The 27,816-nt window shown below is 33.8% G+C and overlaps 1 protein-coding gene across 3 annotated transcripts; it reads left to right on the top strand.

The window, feature by feature from the left end:
- Positions 1–12,813: 12,813 nt before the first annotated feature.
- On the top strand, positions 12,814–16,258 carry LOC125212156 (zinc finger CCCH domain-containing protein 16). 3 transcript variants are annotated; one of them, XM_048112238.1, is made up of 11 exons: positions 12,908–12,932; positions 13,102–13,204; positions 13,428–13,673; positions 13,828–13,925; positions 14,027–14,128; positions 14,596–14,689; positions 14,852–15,054; positions 15,160–15,263; positions 15,348–15,570; positions 15,829–15,901; positions 16,104–16,258. In XM_048112238.1, exons 2-11 carry the CDS (start codon positions 13,163–13,165, stop codon positions 16,140–16,142), a joined length of 1,224 nt encoding a protein of 407 aa, XP_047968195.1. In that variant the 5' UTR covers positions 12,908–12,932; positions 13,102–13,162; the 3' UTR covers positions 16,143–16,258. The 3 variants fall into 3 exon arrangements, with proteins under 3 accessions (XP_047968197.1, XP_047968198.1, XP_047968195.1); XM_048112240.1 differs by lacking the exon at positions 13,102–13,204 and having other exon boundaries at positions 12,814–12,932; positions 13,433–13,673; XM_048112241.1 differs by lacking the exon at positions 13,102–13,204 and having other exon boundaries at positions 12,874–12,914; positions 13,433–13,673.
- The last annotated feature ends 11,558 nt before the right edge of the window (positions 16,259–27,816 follow it).

Below are 27,816 nucleotides of genomic sequence, written 5' to 3'. Positions count from 1 at the left end.
TTTCTAGGATAAATGGAAACATGGGGTTTTATTTAGTAAATAAGGAAAATATTTAGGGTTCCGGTGCCACCTCCGTTTGCCTCCCTCGTCCATTAGATGCCTCGTGGTTTCCAGTTCCTGCGGTGAACAACTGCTCTCCCAATTCTTAATTATTCTTAATTTATTTATTCTAGATAGTTCCGAGCAGAGGCGAAAGACTCTTCGTTTAATCGCCAAACGTCCCAACAATTTTTTTACCTCATATACTATATAAATTTTCAAATTATGGAAATTGATAAGTTTTCATCTTCTTTATTGCAAATACACTACATACAAAAATGCCATTTACAACACTCCCTTCATCCAACTTTAGGAGTCCCAGTTTATCATTTTTTCTGAGCCCACGTTTGGAGTTCCAGTTGACATATTCTATAAATAGTAATAGGCCTCACATTAGACTGACCTTTTTCCACTCATATTTTAATATATAACTAATGGTTTGTGTTAAAATGACAACCCCTCAAAGTGACACCGTGACACCACTTATACAGCAATATTATAAACGTTACACAACAATATTACAAACACTACACAACAATCTATAGATTGCTATATAATGTGTCGGATATTGCTGGACAAGAAAAATTGTTGTATAAAGACCAGCAAATTACTGACCGTCTTTTTTGGGGGTCCTTTTTTTCCATGTGACAACTTATTATTCGTCCACGTGTACAAATGATTGGTAGGAATGGTGGTATGGTGTTATTTTAAGGGGTGGTGGCACCCTAACATGCCTCTATAACTAATACTGTATATATATAAATTTAGGATACATATTCCACTTTTTTTTCACCAACTTTTCTTTACATATCTTTAAATTCGTGCCGAGCTTAAATTAAACTCTTAAAGTGGGACGAATGGAGTATATGTTTATGGCAATTATATCATTATATTTATACTGATCAAAATTAAATTAATTAAAACCCTTGTATCTAAAACCATTTAATTCAAAATAATCCGATATTCATTGCATGGTTTGCACGCATCATATAGTTTATTATCGTCCATGAGAACCTCGGTGAAGTAGGTCGTGATATATCAATATGTTATTCAATATTTTATTCATCCGACTATTGCAATAATTAATTTATGGGGTCGCAAAGCCACATGCTCAGGCTCAGCCAATAATTCTGTTTCCTATCTAAATTTAAAGAACTTTCAGACTTTTCAAAATGTAAAGATTCGCATATTCTTCCAAGATATATGACAAATATTTGTTATAGTATCGTAAATAATAAATAAATACTAGTATATTATTGTATGACTGATCAGTGATCAACGGCCGTTGCTTGGGTAAAATATCTTCCTCCCAACTACATTGTAAAACGAATAAACATATTATTGCATATCCTACGCAAAATTATGCCTCAAAACCAGCTTCACATATCCTTTTTAACTTAATTACGCAAATTGATAGATCGTCGACGGCAGGGTGCGGTGCGGTGTGCGAAAAATAAGGATTTAATACATATTAAGTACATTCTAAATTGTAATAGCTTTGGTAATGATTTTTTAAATATTGGCTCTCTTTTTTATCATTATACATAAAATAGGGTGGTTTTAAAGTTGTCTAGCTCTTATTAAAGTATACGTATTGTAACTTATGTACGGATACACTAGGAGTGTTCATTTCACAAGACTAAATCTCATGATTAAATATGTATCATGTTTAGTTCATAACATTGACCCTCATAACTTAATCCTAGATGGATAGTCTCATGATTATTAGTCATAGCCTCACCCCTCCAACTAAAATAATCCAACAACTTAATCTTAGATGGATAGTCTCATGATAATTAGTCATGGCAACCGAACGTCACCTAAAAAGATTAAAACCATGACAAACAAATTAAAAGATTTCCAGCTTATATTGTATTTTACAATTATTAATTTATATCATTATAAATCTTCTGTATTTTAGATTTAGGGCATGGATAATCGTACATAAGTGAAAACATGTCATTACAAATTTAAAAAATAGCGATATGGGCATAACATTTAAAGATTCCAGCTATGTATTTTGTACTATATCTTAAATAATTTGGTCCCAGGCCATTAAATATTTATAGGGGCCTGCTCATTATCCTTTTCCCCCTCCCTTTTTTTTACCTATTTTTCAAATTTAATCCATTACAATATACTCTGGCATATGGCAATCTAAATTTATACCTGTCATTGGCTACAAACTATTTTTTCAATCATTTCTTACTCTCTCAGTGTACAAGTCTCATTTTCTTGGGGCACAGATTCAAAGAAAATTTTAAAAAAATTGAATGCTAAAAAGTTAGTGATACATGAGTCCATTTGAATATTTTATTTAAGATTTAAATGAAAAGAGTTAATAGACAGTGGACCTATTATCATTTATATTAAAAATGAATTGGGACTTTTATTCATGAATGGAAAAAGTAGATTGTGTTGGATTAATGTTGTTATGTTTTAAGATCCAGAAATATGTTACAAACTACTAGCCCTTGTTGGTTAAATAAGAAGATTGAATATATAGCAACGTACTTGCTCTCTCCGTCCATAAAAATTAATTTTATTTTTTTAGTTTGTAGTCTTATCAAGAAATATAATATTTGTCCTAAAATTGTTATGGCCAACTTATAATCTGCAGAACTAAACTAATACGAGTAATATTTTTAAAAAAAACTACTAGTAGAATTATTTAAGTGCTCATTAATTGAAGATATCTGCTGCGAATTTGCACTCCGTTTCTAACCTCTGGTGCTGACTTAAATATGCTATGACCGTTACAGTTGTGTCATTAAAATTTCCAAATATACTAAACAGTCTTTATAAATTTCACATTTATTATCTGCTTACATTGTCCCTCTTAGACAGACAAAATCAATTATGGCCATAAATCAATCAATACTCGTATTAACTGACAGCGTCCAACAAATATTCTTATTACGTGGTTTTACCCAAATTATGTATACAATTATAAATAGTTGAATCTTTATTCCATACTAGTACTGTTTAATGGTACAAATTTAGGGTATGAATTATTTGGCATTACATTGATTTTTCATGAACTGTTTAAAAATTGTTTTATATATATATGAGTAGTTATTATTAAAAATTGAATATGAGAGCTTTGTGGTAAGTGGGAACTTATATATTTTTGTTGAGGAAACTCCATCACAATATGGTGGACTAAGCAAAGGAGACTTTGAAGCAGCTGATAGTGTTAATGAGATTATTGTGAAACCTTCAACTCAACACATTGTTGAATTTTCTACCAATCAGGTGAGCATTTTTTTTTCAGTTTAAATAGTTTATTGAAACAAAAGTTCCCAATATAGTACTATATGTTTTATCTGAAATTGCCTTGTGATTTGAAAAATTATATGTTGGCTGAGTTTTTGGAAGCACGGAAGAAAAGTCCGTTGTTGGAGGGATGCTTTGGCAAAAGTGTTGGAGTGTTGTTTTGATTTTTTCATGCTATACTTGGTATGTTTCTATCGCTGTGTGGCGATCTTGTGACCTCTGGATTTCATGTAATTCAAGTGGCTTCTATTTTTCTTCAAAAACTATGGGATCAATTATAGTCATTCATTTAGCCATGTTAAGGATTTAACATAGATCAGAAGCACCTTTACGCTTTAAACCCTTTGCTTTTCTATATTGTGCTAATTGATCATCCTCTGTTTTTATTTTGCAGTGGAGTTGCTGGTTATATTGAATTAGTAGACAAAAAGATTGTTCTAATCTTATTTTAACTGCTACGGCTAAGTTCATGGCATTAAGTACATGTAAGAAATTGTAATTCATTATTTTAGCTTTCACTACCAACTAGAACAAAAATGTGAATGAGATAATCTGATGAATATTTTTTACTAACTGTTTTTCTCCCTCGTGTTAGCAAAAAACTACACATTTGTTGACAACTCATTTGATATTCCTATATATATAGATAGATAGGGTCGTGTTAGGTGTATTAATTTAGGGGTATCATCTTAGATTGGAATATTATAGTAGAGTAGTGTTAAAATTAGTAGAATTTAGGGAAGCTTTTATGAAAAGTGTCTCTAATTTGTATTTAGGACACTTTTTAATAGTTTCTTTAAGTTGATTTTTTAAGGACGCTTTTTAAAAAGCGTCTCAAAATTATTTCACCGACGCTTACATTTTGCGTCCTTATCTTGTTTTGGCACATCACCACTAAGGATGCTTTTTAAAGCGTCGATGATATATTTAACAACATAAATTAGCGTCCCTAACTTAATAAAAAAGTGTCCTTAGATGTTATTTTTGTTATAGTGAAAATTGAAACTAGTTTCGGTTCCAATATCGTTTATCTATTTTTTTCTTGATGTTATTAATGTTAGAGTGTTTTGCTAGAATTGGTTGAAATATGTAATTTTAGAGTGTTTCGCTTGAAAATAATTCAATTATATAAAAAAACATTTATATCAAAATGTTTGTATAAATTAGAATGGACTAAGCTAATAACAAGTTGTATTCATCCTATTTATTCTGTTGAAGCATTTTTTCCGGATTAGGAGATTCAAAAAATATACATCTCCTGAATTAAGTAAAATGAAAATAAAGTAAAAGTGGCATAAAGTAGAAGAGACTAAAAGAATAAATGACTAGGTGATAGTGGAACAATCCAAAACAAGATATGACATCACTAATAAAACGAAAGAGGTATTACTAATTATTTGATATCAACACTAATAAAACGAAAGAGGTATTACTAATTATTTGATATCAGTTTATCATTAAAAGTTACTACTTTTGTCCCCCAAATTTTGACATACTTTGACCCGACACGAGTTTTAAGAAATATAATGAAAAGTGGGTTGAAAATGTTAGTGGGATATGGGTCCTACTTTTAAAGTATTAGTTTTATAATAAAATGTGAGTAAGAATGAGTTAGTAGAATATGAGGTCCACTACCCAAAATGGTAAAAGTGAAGTGTGTTAAATTTTCATGGACGGACTGAAATAGTAAACTGTGGCAAAATTTGGAGGACGAGGGTAGTTTTAGATTAACCTACCTACTCAATAGTTACATGACACATCACTACTACTATTTCATTGGTAGAAGATTGTGTACATATCAGCAATAAAGGCAATTGTTTCCTTTCACGTGTTATATTAGTGACAATCTTGATTATTGCGGGTGTTTCCTGTCAACGTTAACATATCTTGCATCATCTTGTCCCAACTATCAAGTGAATCCTAACAAATATTCTTTCGGTCTCATTAATAATGAAATGTTTTTCTTTTTAAGTTGTCCCATTAAAAGTAAAACATTAAACATCTCTACTTTTTTATCTCTCCTACTTTACTACTCTTTCCGTCCCAGCTAAGATGACACATTGCTTAGCTGGCACGGGATTTTAGGAGTTATTGGTTAAAGTGTTTAATTGGAGAGAGAGAAGGTGGATGTAAGTATTAAAGTAGAGAGATAAAGAAGGATGGATATTTTAATAGGAGTGAGAAAAAGTGGTTGAGTGTATTAATTGGAGAGAGAAAGTTACTTAAAAAGGAAATGTGTCATCTTAGTTGGGATAAACTAAAAAGGAAAACGTGTCATCTTAAGCGGGACGGGGGGAGTATCTTTTAATTAACTCACAAAACAACATTGTATAAAATCTCGTGCGAAACTAAATAGTTCATATTTATTGAAACGGAGGGAGTAGCATAAACAAATTCCTGCTATAATAAGATTTCATGCTGTATTCAATTCAAAAATGATACACTCACCGTATTAGCCAGCCCTAAGCACAATCAAATCATACTGAAAAGTCACCTTAAGAGCATCTACAGCAAATGGAGCAACTTCACAACTATAGAACAACCCTCACAACTACTTTTAAGTGCAAAAGCACTGAATATAGAATACACTCATGAGTCTCGATTATATCATTACACACAATTCACAAATTATAATTTTTTAAAAAAATTACACCTAGTCGCACGGGATACGAGTTATGTGCACGCATGATGCCAATTGGCTTGGGGGCACGATTGGGGTGCATGTGGAGCTGCTGACACGTGTGGTGCAAGCTTGTGCAATATCTTTTGTGGTGTTATTTTTTTCTCTCACATCGAGAGGATCAATAATGGTTTCTCATTAACACATATGATTACTTGTAGGGGTGTCGAAATGGGTATTCAAACCCGATTTTGCGGATACCCAAACCTGAAAAGCTCAATATTTTACTATCCAATCCCGACCCATATAGTTATACGGGTATCCCGATATCCGCATCGGGTTTCCTGAACCCGCAGTTGCAGGTACCCAAACCCGCTGACATCATTTGAGTTATTATATGTGTGTCACTATGTGTACATATATAATGTATGTGTGTGCCCAATATATGTGTGTACTGTTATTCATAATTACAACTGTATATAAATAGTACTCAATTCGTCCGTTATTAGGAGTCTCGCTTTACCATTTAGTCCATCGCGATTAGGAGTCCCGGTTCACGTTTACTATAAATGTAGGTGGACCTCACATTCCAATTACTCAATTCACTTACATTTTATTATAAAAGTAATATATAAAAATAGGTCTCACATCCCACTATCTTTTTCTACTCACTTTTCTTTATATTTCTTAAAACTCGTATCGAACTCAAATGAGACTCCTAATGACAGACACTACATATGTGGGGTTTATATATAGTATACGTGCGCATTTGCTATCCATATAATATTATAGTATATGTGTGTGCAACTGTGTTGTATATAAAATGAGAAAAAATAGAAATAAAGTTTATCGGACATTAAATATTTGAAACTAAATAACTAAAATAAAAGGTTTGAAAATCCTAATCCTATAAATATCGGGTATTATCAGGATTATCGGGTAAATTTGTAACCGCAAAACTTTAAAACCTATTACCCGATCCCCCAGTTTTCCGCTCTCGTCGGGTAGCGGATACCCGATACCCGGTGGATATCAGGTCAGGAAGGGAATTATCCATTATCCGCTATCCATTTTGTCAGCCCTAATGACTTGAACCTTTGAGTTATTAGTTAAAGGGAAAATGTCTTACCAATTAAGCTATACATCATTTCATTTGTGGTATTATTTATTTCTTAAAAAATGTCTCATTTGCTTGTATGTAAATTCTCAATTATGGAGTACAACCCATGTTCTATAGGTATAGTCTCATTTATTTCAATGAAACATACATCAAAACAATGACAGTCATCGGTAAGAATTATCAACAGAAATGGATATTCAAATACCTAAGGTTTAGCAATCAGATAAAATAAAAATTTGTGAAGGACATTGGAAAGAATTATGGAAGTTGATATCTACAACTGTTGGCTACAAAAATAGTGTATGTTGTACAGAAGTCGTTAGCGACAAAATTGAATGAAATAGAAACAACGATATCTTCTTCGTCGGTTATCAGAATTTCCAGATTCTAGACCTTCAGAGTTTACAACAACCATCGTCAATTTCTGTCAGCAACAACTAACAGGGTGAAAAGGAGACTAAAGATTGTTCAAGACACACAACAGCTTTTCACATTCCTTTTCTGTCCAAGCAGCTGAAACTACAATAGGGTAAGTGTTATCCCTCCCTAAGAATGCATACCTGAGACGTGTGGGGAGTGGCTTCAACGCCACTTTAGGGGGTCCTCTTGGCTTCCACATTTCTTTCTTTCTTTCTTCCTTTCTTTCTTTCTTTCTTCAAGAGTGCGCAAGGGAAGGAAATTGTGTCCTCTTTAAAGGATTCTCTCGAGGAGTACATCGAGTTCTCCTACTATAGCACACACATCAGTCTCACAGTTAGATAAGTCATCGATAGAAATAAAAGAATTTACTACACAAGCTTCCAATGGGTCATGGGCTCGGTGATATGTGACTTCAACCTCCCCTACACAATTTGTGACTACTTGATTCCGCATAACCTTCTGCCTTCCCATGGAATTTCAATGCATTATACATGTTGATGGCAATGCTCTCATCATTCATTCGCAAGGTGAGCTCTCCCTTTTGGACATTAATCATAGCTCCCTCAGTGGCTAGAAATTGTCTCCCAAGTATCAATGGCACATTTTTGTCCTCCTGTGTGTCTAAAACAATGAATTCAACATGAAAAATAAATTCTCTTACCCTTACTAATACATATTCTACAATCCCCCTGGGTGTTGTTGTACTCCTATCCGCCATCTGCAGAGTAATTGATGTTGGTTGGATGTTGTCAATGTCGAGCTTCATGTAAAAGGACAAATGCATCATATTAATTTTTGCTCCAAGATCACAAAGTGTCTTACTTTTTACATTATTCCCTAAGACACAAGATAAAGTGAAACTCCCTGGATCCTTGTGTTTGGTAGGTAGTCCTTTCTAAATTATGGCACTGCAATTCTCGGTCAGTGTTACTGTCTCATATTTCCCCTACTTCCTCTTTTTAGCGACCACATCTTTCAAAAATTTCGCATAATTAAACATTTGAGTGCCTCCACTAGTGGTATGTTGATGTGGACTTAACTCATTACTTCCAGGAATTTGGCAAACTAAACATTCAACTTCTTGCTCGTCAATCTGTGGGGAAAAAGGATGCCGAGTGTACTGGTAAACTTCCGCGGACCGCTAAAGTGTGTCTCAGCGGGTCGCTGAACTGGTCCTGAAATCTGGATCCTTTCCAGCGGACCACTGTCTAATGATGCAGTGGACGCTGGCTCTGGTTCAGCTAATGATGATGGTCCAGCGGGGCACTGTGAAACTGTGCAGCGGGCCGCTGGGTTTGGTCGACAGTAGGTCCCTAGTCGACCCGTTCCTTACCTTCTCCTTGTCCTTCCCAGATCTGATGGATTTGGGGGCTCATAGGTAGTCCCATTGCGCAGTTGCACCGCATGGCAGTTTCCTTTGGGAATAATTTCTCGTAAGCTAGGAAATATCCCCGGTGTATGTTTGCATCGTATTGAGGTGGTTAAGATCCCCGTGTGGTACTCCATCTCTTCTACCTGCAAGGCAAGATTAGATAAGCTCTGCTCCAGGAGTCCTGTTATTCTTTCCAAGTTGTCCAGCCTCTAGTTTGTTGTTTTCCGATTTCTTCCACCTCAATCATGCATATTTCTAATAATTCCTCCCATTTAGAGCGAGGTTCTTCTTCCATACCTGCACAAGGTTCAAGGTTTTCGTTTGAGTAGTAATCTTGCGCAGAATATGAATAATCAGAGCAATCATTATAATAGTATTCTCTCCCTTGATTGGGGTCATAATATTCTTCGTAGTATCCTCCTTGTTTCTCTTCATAGTAACAGTATGGATTCTCCATTCCTGCAGGAAAATCTATTGAAACAAAAACTAAATAAAAGTAGTAAACTCCAAATTAGCAAAAAAAAATTAGTTGAAAGATATCAATCACAAAAGTGAAAGTATTCCCTGGCAACGGCGTCAAAAACTTGATGCACTTTTTATTAGCACTAAATAAACCTGCAAGTATACAAAGTATATATAGTATAGCTAAAGGTCAAAACCGGATATTGATCACGGGAAAAACTATCACAAATTGGCTATCCTCTACTAGGCTTCTTCAACTATTTGGAAAAACAAAGAATTTTTTGGTTTTGAAAAGAAAATTTTGAAAAATAACATAACAAGTAAACAAATGTAGATACAATAACGGAGATAAATATATGAGATAGAGAAATCCAAGGATGTGCTTTCACAGTTATAGGTTATACAAGTTCCAACTACAGCACCCTAGCACAGTTCATGCTTTACTAGAACGAGTCACATAATTATTGTCCATGCGGCACAAAATATATTATAGACACTAGGGGTATCAATCCAAGATTTGTAACTCATAAAAGCTCCTAAGACTCCTAATGTTTTTGCCCTCAATTAACAATACCATTTTAAGGGGAGTTAATTGTAACATCAACTACGCTCTTCTAACATGCAAACCTCCTCTTACGATTATGTTGCACGTCAATAGATCATCACAGAATATGTCACTCAAACATGAAGCAATTATCCAACAATTAGAATAGAAGCAAAGTAATGAACAAAACGAATATTAAATAAATAGAAGCTGTATAAACCAAAGTCGTTACTAACACATCCCTGGAATTCTACGGATTTAGTTACACATGATTGAATAATCTAAAAACATAGCTTGAAGGGAAAACATAGAAAAAAAAATAAGAACTAAAGCAATAGAACCCAATGATTCAATCTTGTAGTCTTGTCTTCTCTTGAATCCACACTTCAAACACCTTGGATCTTGATGAACAGTGGAAGGAACTCTTAAATATTATACTCTGAAAATATTGAAGCAAAGGGTTCTCTTTTTGCTGACTTTAATACTCAAGATTTCCATCTTCGCCTTTTTGCTATCTTTTTAGGCTCTATTTTGTACATTTCTCACAAAATACGTCAAAATATCAAAATAGATAAAATATGCAAATAATGGACATGTAATGCAACTGCGATACACAAAACGGAACAAATAAAGGCCTTAAAAAAGTGCAAAATCCGAGCTTATCATGGAAGTAGACAAACACTTTCATCAAGGAGAACATTAAGGCAAAGGTAGTAGAAATGTCATTTGTGAAATCCGAAGACCAACTGACTGATATCTTGACAAAGGCTAAGAACTTGAAGTCATTTCAAGAAGTACTATGCAAAAGTTAAGTACTGACAATCTCATTACTTAACATTACTTAACTTGAGTGGGGCATTAGAAGGAAATCACCCAATATCCGGAAGATATCAATTAGAGGATATTTGATTATTCTTTACCATACTCAGAAGATGCCAACTAGTGTAATGAAGCTAATTAGGTTCACCATATGTGGATCCTCCTAAGGCTATATAATCTTGTATCTATGTAGCATAACATATCAGTGAATAATATATGAGCCTCTTTACCGATCATTCAACACAGGATTAAGGATTTGATGGTCCATTTTCGTTTAGCAATCTCTAATACAAAACTTGGAATGTGGGAAAAACCGCCAATTTTAGTTCAAAACCAAACCGCCTAAATCATGTCGAGCCTGTCCGGTACCAGGACTAGTTTAGAATCTTTCCAATACCTGGTTTGATCTTAAATTTAAGAGTACTAGGTTGCTTATACCAAATGAATTTGATAGGATGGTTGAGCTGGCACCACACTCTTAATATCATTATCTAATTCTAATAAGCTTTTGCCTTCTCACGAAAATTGTTCATCTACTATAGTTGAATAGGTAGCCGGGAAAGGTAAGAATACAACACCAACACTGTAGAAGAATAGGATATGGGATTTGGAAAATCTCAATGTTTGTGAAAGACTCAAAAATCAAAGGATTTACCTAGAAGTTTGAAAATAACTTTATATGTTGCATGTAATGGTAACAAAGAAAACCTAAATTAAAATTAAAAGTATGCTGGCTTGGTTATAACAGTTATTTTCATATTTATTAGCAATTTATCATTCATCTCTAGATAGTTATAGGTAAAGCATGTTATTAAAGTAGAGCCAAGGAGTTTTATAATAACAAGATAGAATCCTAACCTTTCCATCGTATCTAAATAGCGAGTGATCAAAGTACGGTGATAATTTATAGCATATGTTCTGAAAACATATTATGTGACACAATAATCATGGGATTTAGATGTTGCACTGCAGAAAGATGAAAATTTAAATTTAGAAATACCAAAGTTAACCTATGAACTAGATCAGCACTAGAATTATACCTGTCTATCAACTTTCACAAGACCGTACTACATTTTAAAGATGAATACCTTTCGGATGGGGTTGTATTAAGGGCGACAATATATTAAACTTTGTGATATTTATGAACGTGAGAGTTTGTGGATGCACACTCGGATTCAACATTAATATGATATATTTTGAGCTATGTCCTCACGATTTTATTTTTGGACACTTCCTCAAAAGATATCATACTAATGGAGTTAACAGTAACATTTACTCCCTCCGTCCCAGTTTAATAGTAAGATTTAGTTATGGCACCAGTTCTAAGAAATTGTTGGGATGTGTAATAATTGAAGTGAGATAGTGGTTGTTCGAGTGTATAATAATTTAAGTGAGGTAGTGATTATTGGAGTGTGTAATAATTGAAGTGGGATAGTGGAAAATGATACTCTTTGACTTTTTGTATGTCTAGAATTTTGTGTTGTTTTATTTTTATGTAAATAATAGGGGTGGCAAAAATGGATAGTGGGTAATGGGTAATTCTCATCTCGATCCGCTACACGCCGGGTATCGGGTACCCGATACCCGACGATAACGGAAAATGGGGCGAGATCGGGTAGTGTGTTTTAGAGTTTTGTGGGTAGCGGGTATACCCACTACCCGTACGGGTATACCCGTTAGTCCCGTTAATACCCGTTATTATTAGTAGCCATATATCATTTTTAATACTCCCTCCATTCCATATTAATAGAGGCGTTTTCAAATAGTTAAATTAGAGAAAAAAATAAATAGTTAAATAATAACATAGTCATATACACATTCATTTTGAAAAATTAAAATAAATAGTTATAATGGAGAAAAAATAAAGTAAGAGAGATAATAAGTCTACTACTTTTTATGTTCCTCTTTCTTAATTACTTTATCCATTTTTTTTTTCATCATTCCAATTATCAATTTTATATTATAATTTTTATTTTTTAAAAAACGGTGGAGTAATAATATCTATATTATGGAGTAACTATAAAATTAAATTGACATGTTCGGAAAATCCAACATTTATCCAAAAAATTGTAATTTAATTTAATGTAATACTAATAGCCGACAGGAAAATGGTAACGGCGTATCCAGTGGCGTCACTGTGACGCAACAGGGTTCCTTTCCTCACTTCATAAACCCCTATTTGATTTCCCTCCCAAAATTAAATCCCAAATTCAATCATGCCTCCCAAGAAAGAACTCTGCAGGTATTTTCAGCGTGGCAGGTATGATTCTATTTCTCTCATCTCTGCCATTGTTCCTAATTTGTATCATCTCAATTCGGGTATATTTCATCTGCTTTCTTGCTTGCTTTGCTTGAATCGATTACTACTTCTTCGTCACAACCTAATTGCTTTTCGATGCTATAATTGAATTAATATGATTATTCACCAGTAGATGAGAACCCATTTATGAATGCGAGCTGATAAAGGGGGATTTTGATACCTCGCTATGGATGAGTTGCCCTAGCGATCAGAGATGTTACATTTGTTGGAAGATAAGTCTTTAGTATGTAAAAGTTGAAATTGAAGGGATGAGAACTAATCAATTAACATGTTCACTCATTAAACAACTTGCCAGCAGTTGATTAATTTGGATGCTTTGATTGATTATATGATCTTCTGCTTGGTTTTGGGGATTAAAATGCAATGACTTCATATCATAGGTCTATTGCTGCAGTTGCTGGATGCACTTTCTAATGAGTGCCTATTTTCTTTCACTTCAGCTGTCAGTATGGCACCCGTTGTAAGTTTCTTCACACCACGCCACAGCAAAGTCAGAGCAATCCTTTTGGATCTAGTCGTTCTCCAAATCCACAGCCAAACCCTTTTGGTTTTGGTGCTCAAACTAGTCGTACTCCAAATCAGCAACCAAATCCGCAGCCAAACCCTTTTGGTTTTGGTGTTCAGAGCAATGCACACTCAAGAGGGGGTGATGGCTTTGTATCCAAACCAAATCAAGTCAAGGTTCTTTCTGTGGTTATTCAAGCAGTTGATTGTGTTTGTATATACCACCGTGCTGCCAGTTATTATGTTTTAGATTTGAATATATTTTAGTGACAGATACATTGAAAAATGACTTATCTCAAAGTGGTTAATTTTGTTGATGTCTTTTTGTCAGCCATTTGATAATAAGTGGAGTCGTTTTTCCAACGTAAACAATAGCAGTGCTCCTGCTTCGAGGCAAGCTAATAATCAGCCTTCAACTGCTAATCATACGTGAGTGCATCTCATGTCTTTCAGATGGAAAGCTTATTCATTTCTCTTTCTTATATTATTATTCAAGTTTATTGACTCATATGATTTGGGTACTTATACAGGTGCAACCCCACTGATATCGAGTCCTGCAAACGGGCGATACTGGAAGATCTCGAAAATGAGAAACCCCTATGGAAACTTACCTGTTATGGTCACATGCGAAAGTATGTTCTAACTTTTTAGTTCTACCTCTTTGCAATTTTATTCCTAATGAAGGGGAATTTTGAACCCTCTGGATGGTACCCGGAATTCTTCGTATATTTCAACATTTTGCCTATTGTTGGTAGAGTTAGTGAGGAAGCATAGAACTAAACCAGGCTGTTCCAAATGATGGTGATCCCAAAAGATGAAATCCTGACCTGGAACATAACTATTTATTCATGCAGACCATCCGATATTCGGCCATGCATTGGACTTTATTATACTAATAATAATTGAATCCAATAACAATAGAAACTATTGAGGGAATAATTGAACCGAGCCTCTGCTTTCCTATTGCACCTCATGTACATCTTCAAGGGAGGCATGTTTGGCACCATTTTAACTACTGTTCTGGGATATTTTATAGCCTTTATTTCAAGTCAAAACATTTGTCTATTTCTTTATGACTGAAATTTCCTTTAATCTGCAGTGGTTCCTGTGACATTGTCGGTGACATCAGCTATGATGAGTTGCGTGCATTAGCATATGATGATGCCAAACATGGAAAAGACATAGCGTCCATTGTAGGGAAATTCGCACTAATAGATCTTCATTTTAGCTCTTGTCTAACACACCAAAATCTGTGTTAGAGTCTTACTAAACCTCCAGTCTCTTTCTCTCTTGCTGCTTAAGAATATGGTAATTATATGTATATTTCTGACTGATTGGTTGCTCCCATTGATCAGGTTGAGAGAGAGAGGAATTTGCTCAACTCCAAGTTACTTGAGTTTCAGAAACTTGCACAAAATCCTTACCCAGTGTCTTCAGCTCCTACTCCGAGTTCTCAAAATATGTTTGGTGGAGGCAGTACAATTGCTCCAGTCGTGAACAATGGTTTTTCTTCTCAGGTGTCAAGCTTTAGTCAATTGAGTGGATCATCAAACACAAGGTCTTAGATGAGGCAACTTCTGTCCTTTTTGCTAGAATTTATTATTCATTCACTTGCATAAGTTTAGCTTTCATTAAAAACTCCAGTGTTTAATGCTGGATCTAGGTCTGCAGCTGCACCTAATTTTAGCTTTGGTCAACCAAACGCATTCCAGAACAATACTCAGCCGTCTAGTTTTCAAACAAACAATTCACCTTTCAACACTTCAGGTACGCTATTAAATGTGCAGTTATGCTAATGGAGTAATGATCTGAATTCTGAAACGCACATTAATCTCCCACTTTACCTTGTAGGCTCTTTTGGTATCCAACCTCAACATTCTACCCAAAGCTTCTCTCCTTTTGGTACTACAAACTCCAACAATGGTGCAATAAGTGCTCAGCAGAATCCGTTTTCAACTCCAGCCAGCTTACCACAGACAGGAAATGGGGCGGGTAAACAGTTAAATTTTTTCACCAATGAACCAATTTCAGCTTCCAGTGGCATTGGATTGACCAACACCACCACCCAGTTGATGTAAGTTCTTCCAACATTTTCATCAATATTTACTATGCTGACTCTTTGGAAAAATGGTTAGTTAGACTGAATATGCACCACATTCTGCTGAAATTTGCTTCCGCGAAGCCTACCATTCTATGTTTCATATAATTGGATATCTTTATCACGGTTGCTTTTTAGGATTATTATTTTCCATGACCACCTGTTTGAATTAGTATGCTAAAATGGCCCGTGACTAAGCTTAATGTGCTTCTTATGCTTATAATTCTTTTCCAGCAACAACATTCCAACAGAAAACACTAATGTGGATGCTGGCATTTGGACAAAAGTTGAATGGAATGTCGGCGAGGTATGCTGGTTGAACCCTTCTTTAGGTTTCCTTGCTCACTTTATTAACTGCGCATGAGTGAGGTTGGTTAGGAACAAATATATGGAGTATTTAAAGGATTATGTGAATTAAGCATGTTCAAAATTAGGAGTATTACTTTTATTCGTCTATTCTATGACCCAAAGAAAATGGTCTAAATGTATGTTTGCATTTGGAATTTTAGATCCCAGAAGAAGAGCCTCCGACGATCTACATTAACTAGAATTGAGAGAGCGGAGTTTTGGCAGCAGATGTAAGTGTGCAACTGTTATATCACCACAATTTTATGTTGGGAACGGAGATCTCATTTTGATCTACTTACTCGTTTGTGTTTGTTTTTGTGCTTCGACCCGGGAGAAATATATCAATCTCTCTTATAGTATCTAAAAAAGTTTTCAAAATTGCAATCATGTCAATTACTCCCTTCGTCCCACTTGCTCAAGATGTCCACTTTTTCTTTTTTTTCACCTTTCTTTTTTAGTTTGTCTTCCTCAAGATATCCGTTTTTTATATTTGAAAATAAATCTAACTCATCTCATTAAAAATATCCAACTACATTTTTCTCTATACTTATCCCACCATAATTCTTCTTAAAATCTCATGTTACTCAAGAATGTGGATATTTTGATTTGGATGGAGGGAGTGCATTTTGTATCTACTTATATAATAATATTATGAGTGAACTACAAAAATAGTCCCTGGACTATGGGTTTATCTCGCCCATAGTCCCTGGACTTTAAAAATATCGCCAATAGTCCCTGGACTAAGGGTTTATTTCGAAATTGGTCATTTTGGCTTTTTTTGGTACGAAAATACCATTTGATATTATTTTGGGGGGTTTGAGCAATTTGGTCTTTTTACACTTTTAAATTTTAAATCTGATATTATCTTAGTTATGTACTCCCTCCGTCCCAAGGTATTAGACCAACTTTCTCTTTTGGGATGTCCCAACATATTAGACTCATTTCCTTTTTTAGCAAAAAGCATCTATCTTATTTTATTCTCCACCTACTTTTTTCTCTCTTCTCTCCCCTACTTTTTCCCTCTCTCATACTTTACTCTCTCCACTTTAACTATTTAAATATCAATTCCTTAAATCATGTGCCTAAAAGAAGTGAGTCTAATACTCCGGGACGGATGGAGTATTAACTTTGACATTATTTCAAAATTATCATTCTTCTTCCATTTTGTTATCCTTCACTGAATTTGTTTTTTTTTTTATTTCAATATTAGATTTAATTTTATAAAATTAAATTTAATATTTATATTTTAAATATCAATAAATTTTTTTAATGAAAACTATTAATTCATGGACACTATAAATATTGATTAAAACTATTAATTTTTGTTATTTAATACTCCATCCGTCCCAAGATAAGTGACTTGTATTCCTTTTTAGGGTGTTCCACTATAAGTGACATATTTCCATTTTTAGCAAAAAGTAATCTCTCTTACTTTATTCTCAACCTACTTTATTCTCTCTTCTCTCCTCTACTTTTCCCTCTCTCATACTTTACTCTCTCTACTTTAACTTATTTAAATACAATTCCTTAAATCCCGTGCCCAAAAGAAGTAGGTCACTTATCTTGGGATGGAGGGAGTATAATATTCAGTTGAATTGAAGAAGTACAAAAAAATAATATTAATCATGATGGGAAAATAAGAGTTATTCTATTTAGCCTCCGTTCGGTTGTTATAATTGCTTGTGATTAAATATTATGAAGTTGACTAAAAATTTGATCCTACTAAAAATTTTATATAGGAGTATTTTTGTTGAAATTTTCTAGTAAATTTTTATTGTTTTCAAACTAATAAACGAAAATTATATTAGTCTTACATTAGATGCATATTTATTTCAGAATAAATTATGTTATATAATCTATTTATGATTAAAGCTATTGTATTAAATATTGATTAAAACTAAGGCGTTGTCATACCTTATTGATTATATAGTACTCCCTCCGTCCCAAGGTATTAGACCAACTTTCCTTTTTGGGATGTCCCAACATATTAGACTCATTTCCTTTTTTAGCAAAAAGCATCTATCTTATTTTATTCTCCACCTATTTTTTTCTCTCTTCTCTCCCCTACTTTTTCCCTCTCTCACACTTTACTCTCTCCACTTTAACTATTTAAATATCACTTCCTTAAATCATGTGTCCAAAAGAAGTGAGTCTAATATTCCGGGACGGAGGGAGTACTATACATTATCAAATACTCCCTCCGTCCCACATTTATAGTCACATTTAGTTAGGGAACGAGTTTTAAGGAATTGGTGGAGTGTGTAATTAATGAAGTGAGATGGTGGAGTATGTAATAAATGAAGTGAGATGAAAGAGTGAGATGGTGGGGTATGTAATAAATGAAGTGAGATGGAAGAGTGAGATGGTGAAGTGTGTAATAAATGAAGTGAGATGAAGGAGTGTGTAATAAATTAAGTGAATTGGTTGAAGGTGGGTCCCTTGTTGACTTTTTGGTTTTTAATTTTTGTTTTGGTTTATTTTTATGTTGATAATGGCATTTGGGTGTAATTTTAGTGAATAATGGGATAAAATTTTATGTCAAAATATGGAAAATTCTAAATGTGACTATAAATGTGGGACGGACTTTTATGGCAAAATGTGACTATAAAACTGGGACGGATGGGGTATTGATTATAACTATTAATTTTTGCTATTTAATAATTTTTATAATTAAAAAAATTTATTGATATTTAAAAATTAAAATTTAAAATTTTGTAAAATTAAATCTAATATTGAAATAAAGAAACAAAGTGAAGGATGACAAAAGGGAAAAAGGATGATAACTTTGAAATAATATCAAAGTTAGTACATAGCTGAAATAATATTAGATTTAAAATGTTAAAAGTGTAAAAAGATCAAATTGCCCAAATCCTCCAAAGTAATATCAAAGGGTATTTTCGTACTAAAAAAAGTCAAAATGATCAATTTCGAGATAAACCCTTAGTCCAGGGACTACTGGCGATATTTTTAAAGTCCAGGGACTATGGGCGAGATAAACCCATAGTCCAGGGACTATTTTTGTAGTTCACTCTAATATTATAACGTGTTATGTTTTGTATTTATGATTTATTAATGTAATTATATTTGAATTATTATTTTAGTAGCTCATTATGCAAACTGTAAGAATATTATTTCGTGTGCTGAGGGAATTGAAGCACTAATGGAGATGGCTGCAGTTGAAGATAGAGGAAGAGTTATACTACTATTACATTTATTTAAACTTTAAAAAAAAAAATTAGTGTGTTCAAATGAGGAGACAGGAGAGGAGTAGAGTAATTTGAGTGAAAAAATATCAGCCAATGTTATTAATTAGAAGCAAGAAAAGTCTATTGTTCCCTTTAGGGCTTAGTTGTAAATGTAGAAAAAATGATCAGATCTAAGATGATTCTACGACCATAATGTACAATTAACATATCCAAAGAATATAATCAGTATATCTATGACCATTACTCAAATACAAATTCCGTGTCCCTTATTAATCGGAATTAATGAGATCTACGAGAGCTGTTATTTTCCTATTTCCAGTTAAATCATTTTAGGCTATGAAAATTGTTTAATTCAAGATATTAAGAAATATGTAATCAATTCTATAGTTGTAATTTTTTTTGTACCCAAATATTACCATTCTTTTGGTTGCACAAACGTTACATCTCAGGCACAAAGACAAAATGGGCAGTCGGTGAAGGAATACGATAAAACCTATTGCATAAGAATTACTCCCTCCATCCGCGAATATAAGTCTCATTTTTCCATTTTAGTCCATCCGCAAATAGGAGTCTCGGTTCATTTTTACCGTAAATAGTAATAGTGTCACACCTTTCACTAACTTATTACATTCACATTTCATTTAAAACTAATATATACAAGTGAGACCCATATTCCATTAACTTTTTTTCACCCATTTTTCTAAACATTTCCTAAAACTCGTGCCGCCAAGAAATGAGACTCTTAATGACGGACGGAGGGAGTGTAATGTCTTCTAATTATAATGTGGGTACATCTAATATCGAATTTTAGGACATATTATACATAATTCAGTGACGGAACTACTTGGGGCCATGCCGGCAGACCCCGAAACCCTCATGCAACGACCATCCTCCGCCGGGTCACTGCCCCGGCACCTCAGATCGGTCAATCCTTGAACTCCATTTCCTTATTGTTTTACGCTCCGTTCTCTTGTTTTTCTCACTAAATCGGGAGTTCGAAGAACGAAGCAACAAATGATTGAGTATTTTGATTAATATACTAATATTCTCTTTGTCCCATTAAAAGTGAAACGTTTTCATAAAATGAAAACAACTTTATCTCTACTTTTTCATCTTTTTTACTTTACTCTCTCTTCATTGACTTACAAAATAACACTACATAAAATCCATTGCCGATTTCCAAATGTTTCATATTTAATGGTACGAAAAGAGTATAATACTCTCTCCGTTCCATAGTAATGGAGGCGTTTCTTTTCTGCACGGAGATTAAAAAAGATTGTGTTAGGTGAGTTAAATAAAGAGAGAATAAAGTGGAAAATGAAAAAGATAGAGAGATGAAGAGAGAAAAAAATAAGAGAGAGTCAAGTAGGTGTGAAAAAATGTGTTGACTTTTACTAAAAACGAAAATGACTCTATTACTATAGAACTTATCAAAATGGCAAAATGACTCTATTACTATGGAACGAAGGGAGTATATTATATTATAAATTTTTTGAAAAATTACTGACATAAAAGTACTTAATATAATATACTAGTACTTCTCCACTATTTAAATATAAGTATAAATATAAGTGGCGTGTATGATTAGATTATGTAGTGGTCTAAAGTGTGGTAATAATATTTACAGTAATTCTCATTGTTAAGAATTAAAGTACTTCCTCATCCCCATTTTTTATCAACTTTTGTCATTTTTATTTCTTCTTTTATAATTATTCATTTTTACTTTATATCATAAATGTTATGTAAGCTCCACCTTCTACTTTTATTTTATTATATAAATAATACAGTATATAAAAATAAGACTCGCATTCCGCTAACTTAAACTTTATTTTTTTATACTCCCTCCATCCCAGTTTAAGAGTGCAATTTAGGTAGGGCACGAATTTTAAGAAATTGTTGAAGTGTGTATAATTGAAGTGAGGTAGTGGTTGTTGGAGTGTGTAACAATTGAAGTGAGGTAGTTGAATTGATGTAGTAGAAAGTGAGACCCTTTGGACTTTTTATATGTTTAGGATTTTGTTTCGTTTTATTTTTATGAAAGTCATGTCATTTGAGTGTAAAATTCATAAACAATGAGGTTTAATTTTATGTCCAAAAATGAGACTCCTAAACTGAGACGAACAGAAATGGCAAAACAAGACTCTGAAACTGGAATGGAGGGAGTATTTCTTAAAACTCGTGCCCAACACAAAATAGACTAAAAATAACGATGGGAATATATCTTTTCTAATTATCTTATCAATAAATCTGCTAGTATTTTAAGTGTATAATACTTAATATATTAAAATATTAAGAAATAAGTTGTTTCTTTTAAACTGTAAACGTTTAAATAAGAATCAAGCTGATTCTTTATTTCTTATTATTTCAATTTATAAAATGTAAATTCAATCAACGAAAATTCCTAAAATTCAATTACTATAACTTAAGTAAATCAAACTATCTCATAGAAGATGGAATACTATTTAAATTATAATGTATTTATATGTATATACTGCCTCCGTGCCTAAAGAAATATGTACTTTGGGCTTGTCACGGGTTTTAATGTAAAATTGATAAAGTAAGAGAGAGATAGAGAGAAAATATAATTAAAGTATTGTTAGTGGAGAATGAGTCTCATCTTATTAAAGAGGAAAAACTTTCCAATTTTAGAAAGTGCATATTCTTATGAAACGAACTAAAAAAGAAAGAGTACATATTCTTATTGGATAAAGGGAGTATATCATAAAATTTTAAGTAATATTTATCATTATTGAGTCCAATCTCACCCTAAATAAGTTTTGTATCTGAAACTACATATGGATTATGAAAGTATATATAGGAGCTCTTCCTAATAATTTTTTCTTGTGTTCTCTATTAATATAACGACGACCCATTGAAAATAATTATCATCTACGTCTAATAAAAATTTAAAAATAATTCATTTACAATTAATTATTTTAATATTATTATTTTAAAATATCAATACTTGCGCAATTAGATTTCTAGTTCCGTACAATACCTTCAGCAAATTTTTTTGGTTGATATGTATTTTCAAGTGCGTTGATCTAAGGTCGGAATGAAATTAACACGGGCCTAAAACATACTTGATTTATAACTTACAACAAAATTGAATTGTTATCTATCTAATCCTATTATGACCTTCTACTAACTTTTGTTCTAACCACTCACGCAAAGTTTAATCTAGTTTTATGATCATTATTTTACCACATCAAAACATTTGATTTATTGAGGAACTTGGACTAATGCATATACCATATGTTTAGATATTTGTAAATGTAGTGCACGAGATCCAATCTGTGTTTTGTTGCATTTTTTGATGTTGCGTGGGTTTTAACATTCGAGAATGATGAATGAATGCTAACATTATTTTGTACTTTATTATAAATTTTTGCATGTCCTAGTATACCACTACAAATTAAAAATAATGATGTGCATAATTTAACTAGAAAATTATAAGCATGTATATTTGAGAGAAGGAGAAAGGGCTTAGAAAGGTGAGCAACTTGGTTTATGAAAGCCAAACACACAAGTATTTATAGATAGAGCATGTTTAACATCTGCAACATCTTCTAAAACATTTTAAATTTCTCAAAAAATCACAATCACTAATTATGTCACTGAACATCATGTTTTAAAACATTTTAAAACTCTTATATCTTCTAAAATGTTTTAAATTTCCCAAAACATTTTAAAACATCAAGATCTTCTAAAAAATACAAATTTAATTTTTCAGGGATTAAATTTATAGTTAACTCTTTACAATGTAATCTTATGTAACCCACTATTTTTCTAACACTACCTACATTCAATATATATTTTCTAATACCCCCTCCGTCCCTAAATTAGTAGTTACAATTTTCTATTTTAGTCGGTCCTACAAAATTAGCTCGTTTTCAATTTTGGTAGATTTTTCTCTCTTATGACATAAGCCACATATTTTGACCATCAAATTTCACCACTATACAAAGAAAAAAGACATAAGCCACATATTTACACTAAAAATTTGCAATTATTTTTTTCTTTTTATGTCTCCTACTTTATGGATTCCCCATTAAAATATATGTCATTTTCAAAGTCTCTATTTTATTAGGGCAGAGGAATTATCTATTAATACTCATGTTACACAACTTGGTGTGCGCTATTGTGGGTCTGCTAGGACATGTCCTCTAACAGAGTTATTTTTCCTAAAAAAAATGAGTACACTGTTAACAAAATTTGGTCTAGCGTAATAGGATGCTGGAAGCTTTGTACCTTTCGCAGGTATTGTGCTCTACTAGCCCTTTGGTTGATGCATTTTTTTGTTAGTCTTTAAAACTTTGGGTTTACTCAACCATTTTTTTTGTTAGTCTTTTAAACATTGGGTTTGCGGCCCTTTACATGTTCTAGAGCACACACTTTTCTTCATAGTAAAAAAAAACATCTTCATACATCTAATTTGTTCAGCTAGGTTGGATTGATTTTTTTTCATTTAATTTCACCTCTACCTTTAAAATAAATTATGAATACACATTACATAGTCCAGGGATTGGTGACTTACCCATTCAGTGACTTTGGCACTGGACGTTCCCAAAACGGGTACTATCGGGTCGGGTCAATTCAATAATAGACGCCTGTTGGCATTCCACCCTTCCTTCTCCTTTCAGGGCCTATCTGAAAGAGAATCCAGTACTTCTTGGTCGTGAATATCTGAACTGGTGACCAACCGCCCTCATACTATGATCATAATATGATTCGTTTTTTAAAATTTTCAATATAACGGAATGATCAGATCCGAGGTTATTTGGGTTTGAATGTCAGTAATGTTCCAAGTATGAATCATCGATCAACATCGCTCGACACCGATGCAAGGTTGATCCCTCCTCGCAATGACACACCATGTTTGAGCATTCTTCAAGGTGTGAACAGGTTTTTCATTTTGGCACGGAATTATGCCAGCCACATTAGCTCTCCTTGGTTGGTTTTTTATGGAGGTGATCAAGGGATACATTCAGCTATTCGGTATGTGTTTGATCCAGGAGGAGACGTCTTGCCAAAGCTTTTGCTTTCGATTATCGTCGTTGCTTCGTGGTTTCCACCTTGAGGACAAGGCGGATTTTAACCGTGGAGGAGTTGATACGATCCTAAATCTCATTCACTTAGTTATTATTTGATTCGCCAAATCTTTTCCATATATGTTTAGATATTTTGTTTTCTTATTCAATAAGTTTGAGTATAGTATTCTAGTATTACAAATAGGGCTAGATTGTTATTATTTGCATTCATTCAGTCAATCAATGAAAATATTATTTGCCCACATATCTTGTGAATTACTCCCTCCGTCCCGGCTAAGATGACACATTGTTTAGCCGGCACGGGATTTTAGGAATTATTGGTTAAAGTGTTTAATTGGAGAGAGAGAAGATGGATGTAAGTATTAGAGTAGAGAGATAAAGAAAGATGAATATTTTAATAGGAATGAGAAAAAGTGGTTGAGTGTATTAATTGGAGAGAGAAAGTTACCAAAAAAAGAAATGTATCATCTTAGTTGGGACAAACTAAAAAGGAAAACGTGTCATCTTAAACGGGACGGAGGGAGTATCTTTTAACCCTAGTTCTCACGCTGCCTGACGGAGAAACCACGCACAGCTTGAAACTAATACTTCCGCCAACCCGACGAAGGGCGCCGGAACACTTTTCGATCGCCGCCGACGCGCTGCCGATCGCAGTTAAGGAGAAGGTCCTTAACATGGTACCTTGTCATTTTAATATAATCCTACTTGCAAATCCAAAGTTATTTCACAAATCATGGACCGCTAGATATTAATCGAGCTCAAGAGGTTGTGACTTGTGCTACTATCTATACAACATAGCCAACTAATAAAGATATTGGTTGAGAGAACTGGGTAGTTATTCAATTTTGGTAACGTTGTTTCTTAAGCATTCATGCTGATATTGAGCCATGAGAATTTTTTCCTTCTTTAAAAGAGGATTTTTAATAGTTTCAAATGTTACCATGTACCCCTTATTGACTCGAAACCTATCTTATTGGATGGAGGAGAAACGTCTTACTATCTGAGTTGTGCTTAAAAGTGTCTCAAGTTTCTTTTTTCATCCGTCCACAATTAAGTGTCTAAATTGCTTTTTACTAGTTTTGGTAATAGGCCTCACAATCCACTAACTCATCGCATTCGCATTTTATTCTAAAGCTAATACTATATCTAATTAGGACCCACATTTTTACTAACTTTTTCTAGCCATTGTTGATTGTATACACCCTCCATCCCGTTAGTCGCACATTTTTGTTTTGACTCATTTTAAACTACTTGCACTATTTATATTTTGAATAAGAATTATTTAATTAATATATTATAGTTAATTAAGTGCCCCCTTATTAAATGATTTTGCATTACACTTAAAATAATAATTTAATTACACTGAAAAATTAATCCTAAATTTATAACCTAAAATGAAAAAGTGGGTAACATAGAACAGATGGAGTATTTCTTAAAACCTGTGTCAAGTCAACTTAATAATGGACGGAGGGAATAGTTTTATAAACCAAAACAGTTCTGAAAAGTCGAGTCAATCAAAATATTATGGTTAAACTAGCAAGCCGTAAAAGTTTAATCAACTATAGACACCTCCAATGGTTTACAGATCATGAAAGATTGTATAGGAAAATTGCTTTTACACTGTGAAGAGAGAAGTAAGTATATTACAACGCACTTCATTCTTTTGTCAATTCTCCTGCGCCTACCCATGGCTCGCTCTCATCACCTATATACCAAGTCATCCTTTGACCCTACGTACCGCTACAAAACGTTTCATCTCAGTTGATCTTTGGCTTTGGTCTCCTCGGCTTTAATACAAACCAGAGTGCAAGGCCAACAACAAAAAACGCAGGAATTGTAGTCATGTCAAACTCGACCTCTACTTAAGCAACTAAAACGTTTTCGCACCAAATTTGGAATTCATTTTATTAACCATGAAGAAAGGAAAGTCAGAAAACTATGCCAAGTTAAACAACCAGATCTGCACCAATGTTACCAAAAATAAAAGGTAATTGAGAGGTTAGAAGTAATATATAACTATGCAGATATGTTAACCCTTTTGTTGCATCCTATAGAGTGTAAAGCAGTCTCAAGGAATCGGCATAACGTAGTTCTCCAGTAACACTTGAAATCTGAACGAGAACCAAGCAGATAAATCAAAATGAGTGGTTTTCGCCTAATGACTAGAGACCTAATCAGCATTGTGCATGATGTGTCATTCCAGCTGTGCGCTTACTCTTCTCCACAGGCTGATGACATAATTATACTTGTTCAGCAACTCACGCTCCTGGGATAGGAAGAGCTTGAAAGTATGTTATGTTGTTTCTCATTTAGTGTCAACAATAAGAGATTCAAAGTAATCATTCAAAGTTACAAACTTTCAATATTAAACTACAGATAAGATCTTAAGACCCAACTTAAAACCAAAACAAGAATCATGTAAACGTAGAATGAAGCTCTGTCTCCCCTTATTGTGGCACTAGGATAAAGTACAAACTATGCTCCTGAAGGACCTGAATTAGACATTTAATATCAATTTAGGGCTCTTTCTATTATTTATTCATTTATTTTGTCTCCAGAAATCACATAGGTCCTCCAGGAAAGATTCTTTGTTTTGTTTGATGACTGTTGATATTACCAAGACCGTAATACCACGAAGAGAGGATACATGTGCGCTCCATCAAAAGAAGATTGATTGTTGAATTCACAAGTTGTATTGACTCCTCAAGAGTTGTGAGTATATAGCTCCTAGCAATGGTATCAGACTGGAATTGGGAAATATGTGAACCTCCGGATGTAACAGAAAATGGGTTACAACCCACTGACCATGTCCAGTCCTGTCGCACATCAAGGTATGTTTCAGACCATAATTTGTAATGCTGATGTCTATTCCATCTCTCATCCCCACATTAGAAGTTATAAAACTCACGTTGGTAGTATCCGTCCCACCTCAATCACGTTGCAAATGGCAGATCGTAGCACAACAACGCCAATGGGGATAGTGGAAGATGTCTTGGTAAGAGTGGGAGAGTTTATTTTTCCTGCTGACTTCGTTGTGTTGGATATGCAGGAAGACAAGAAGGTGCCTTTGATCCTTGGAAGACCATTCTTAGCCACTGGCGGAACCATGATAGATGTACAAAAGGGAGAGCTGACATTGAAGTTGAACGATGAAAGCATCACATTTAACATCTACGGTGCACTGAAATTCCATGGAAAGGAGGGGGCAGAAGGCTATCAAGAATGCAAAGGGCATAAACCTCGTGTGCAAAGCCAACGTAGACTTAATCCTATCATGCAAGATGTAGTACGAAAAGAGGTAATAAAGTTACTAGATGCAGGGATTATCTATGCAATATCTGATAGTGAATGGGTAAGTCCTACGCAAGTAGTAGCTAAGAAAGGGGGGATGACTGTAGTGCCTGGCCAGAATGGAGAGATGATAGCCACTAGAGTAGCTACAGGATGGAGAGTATGCATTGATTATAGGATGTTAAATGCAGCCACTAGGAAAGATCACTTCCCTTTACCTTTTATTGATCAAATGCTTGATAGATTAGGGGGATATGATTATTACTGTTTTCTTGATGGTTATTCTGGTTATAATCAAATTGCTATTGCTCCCGAGGATCAACATA

Source organism: Salvia hispanica, chromosome 3 (genome assembly GCF_023119035.1).
Source record: "Salvia hispanica cultivar TCC Black 2014 chromosome 3, UniMelb_Shisp_WGS_1.0, whole genome shotgun sequence".
Lineage (NCBI taxonomy): Eukaryota > Viridiplantae > Streptophyta > Magnoliopsida > Lamiales > Lamiaceae > Salvia > Salvia hispanica.
This window is presented reverse-complemented; position numbering and strand designations above follow the sequence as displayed.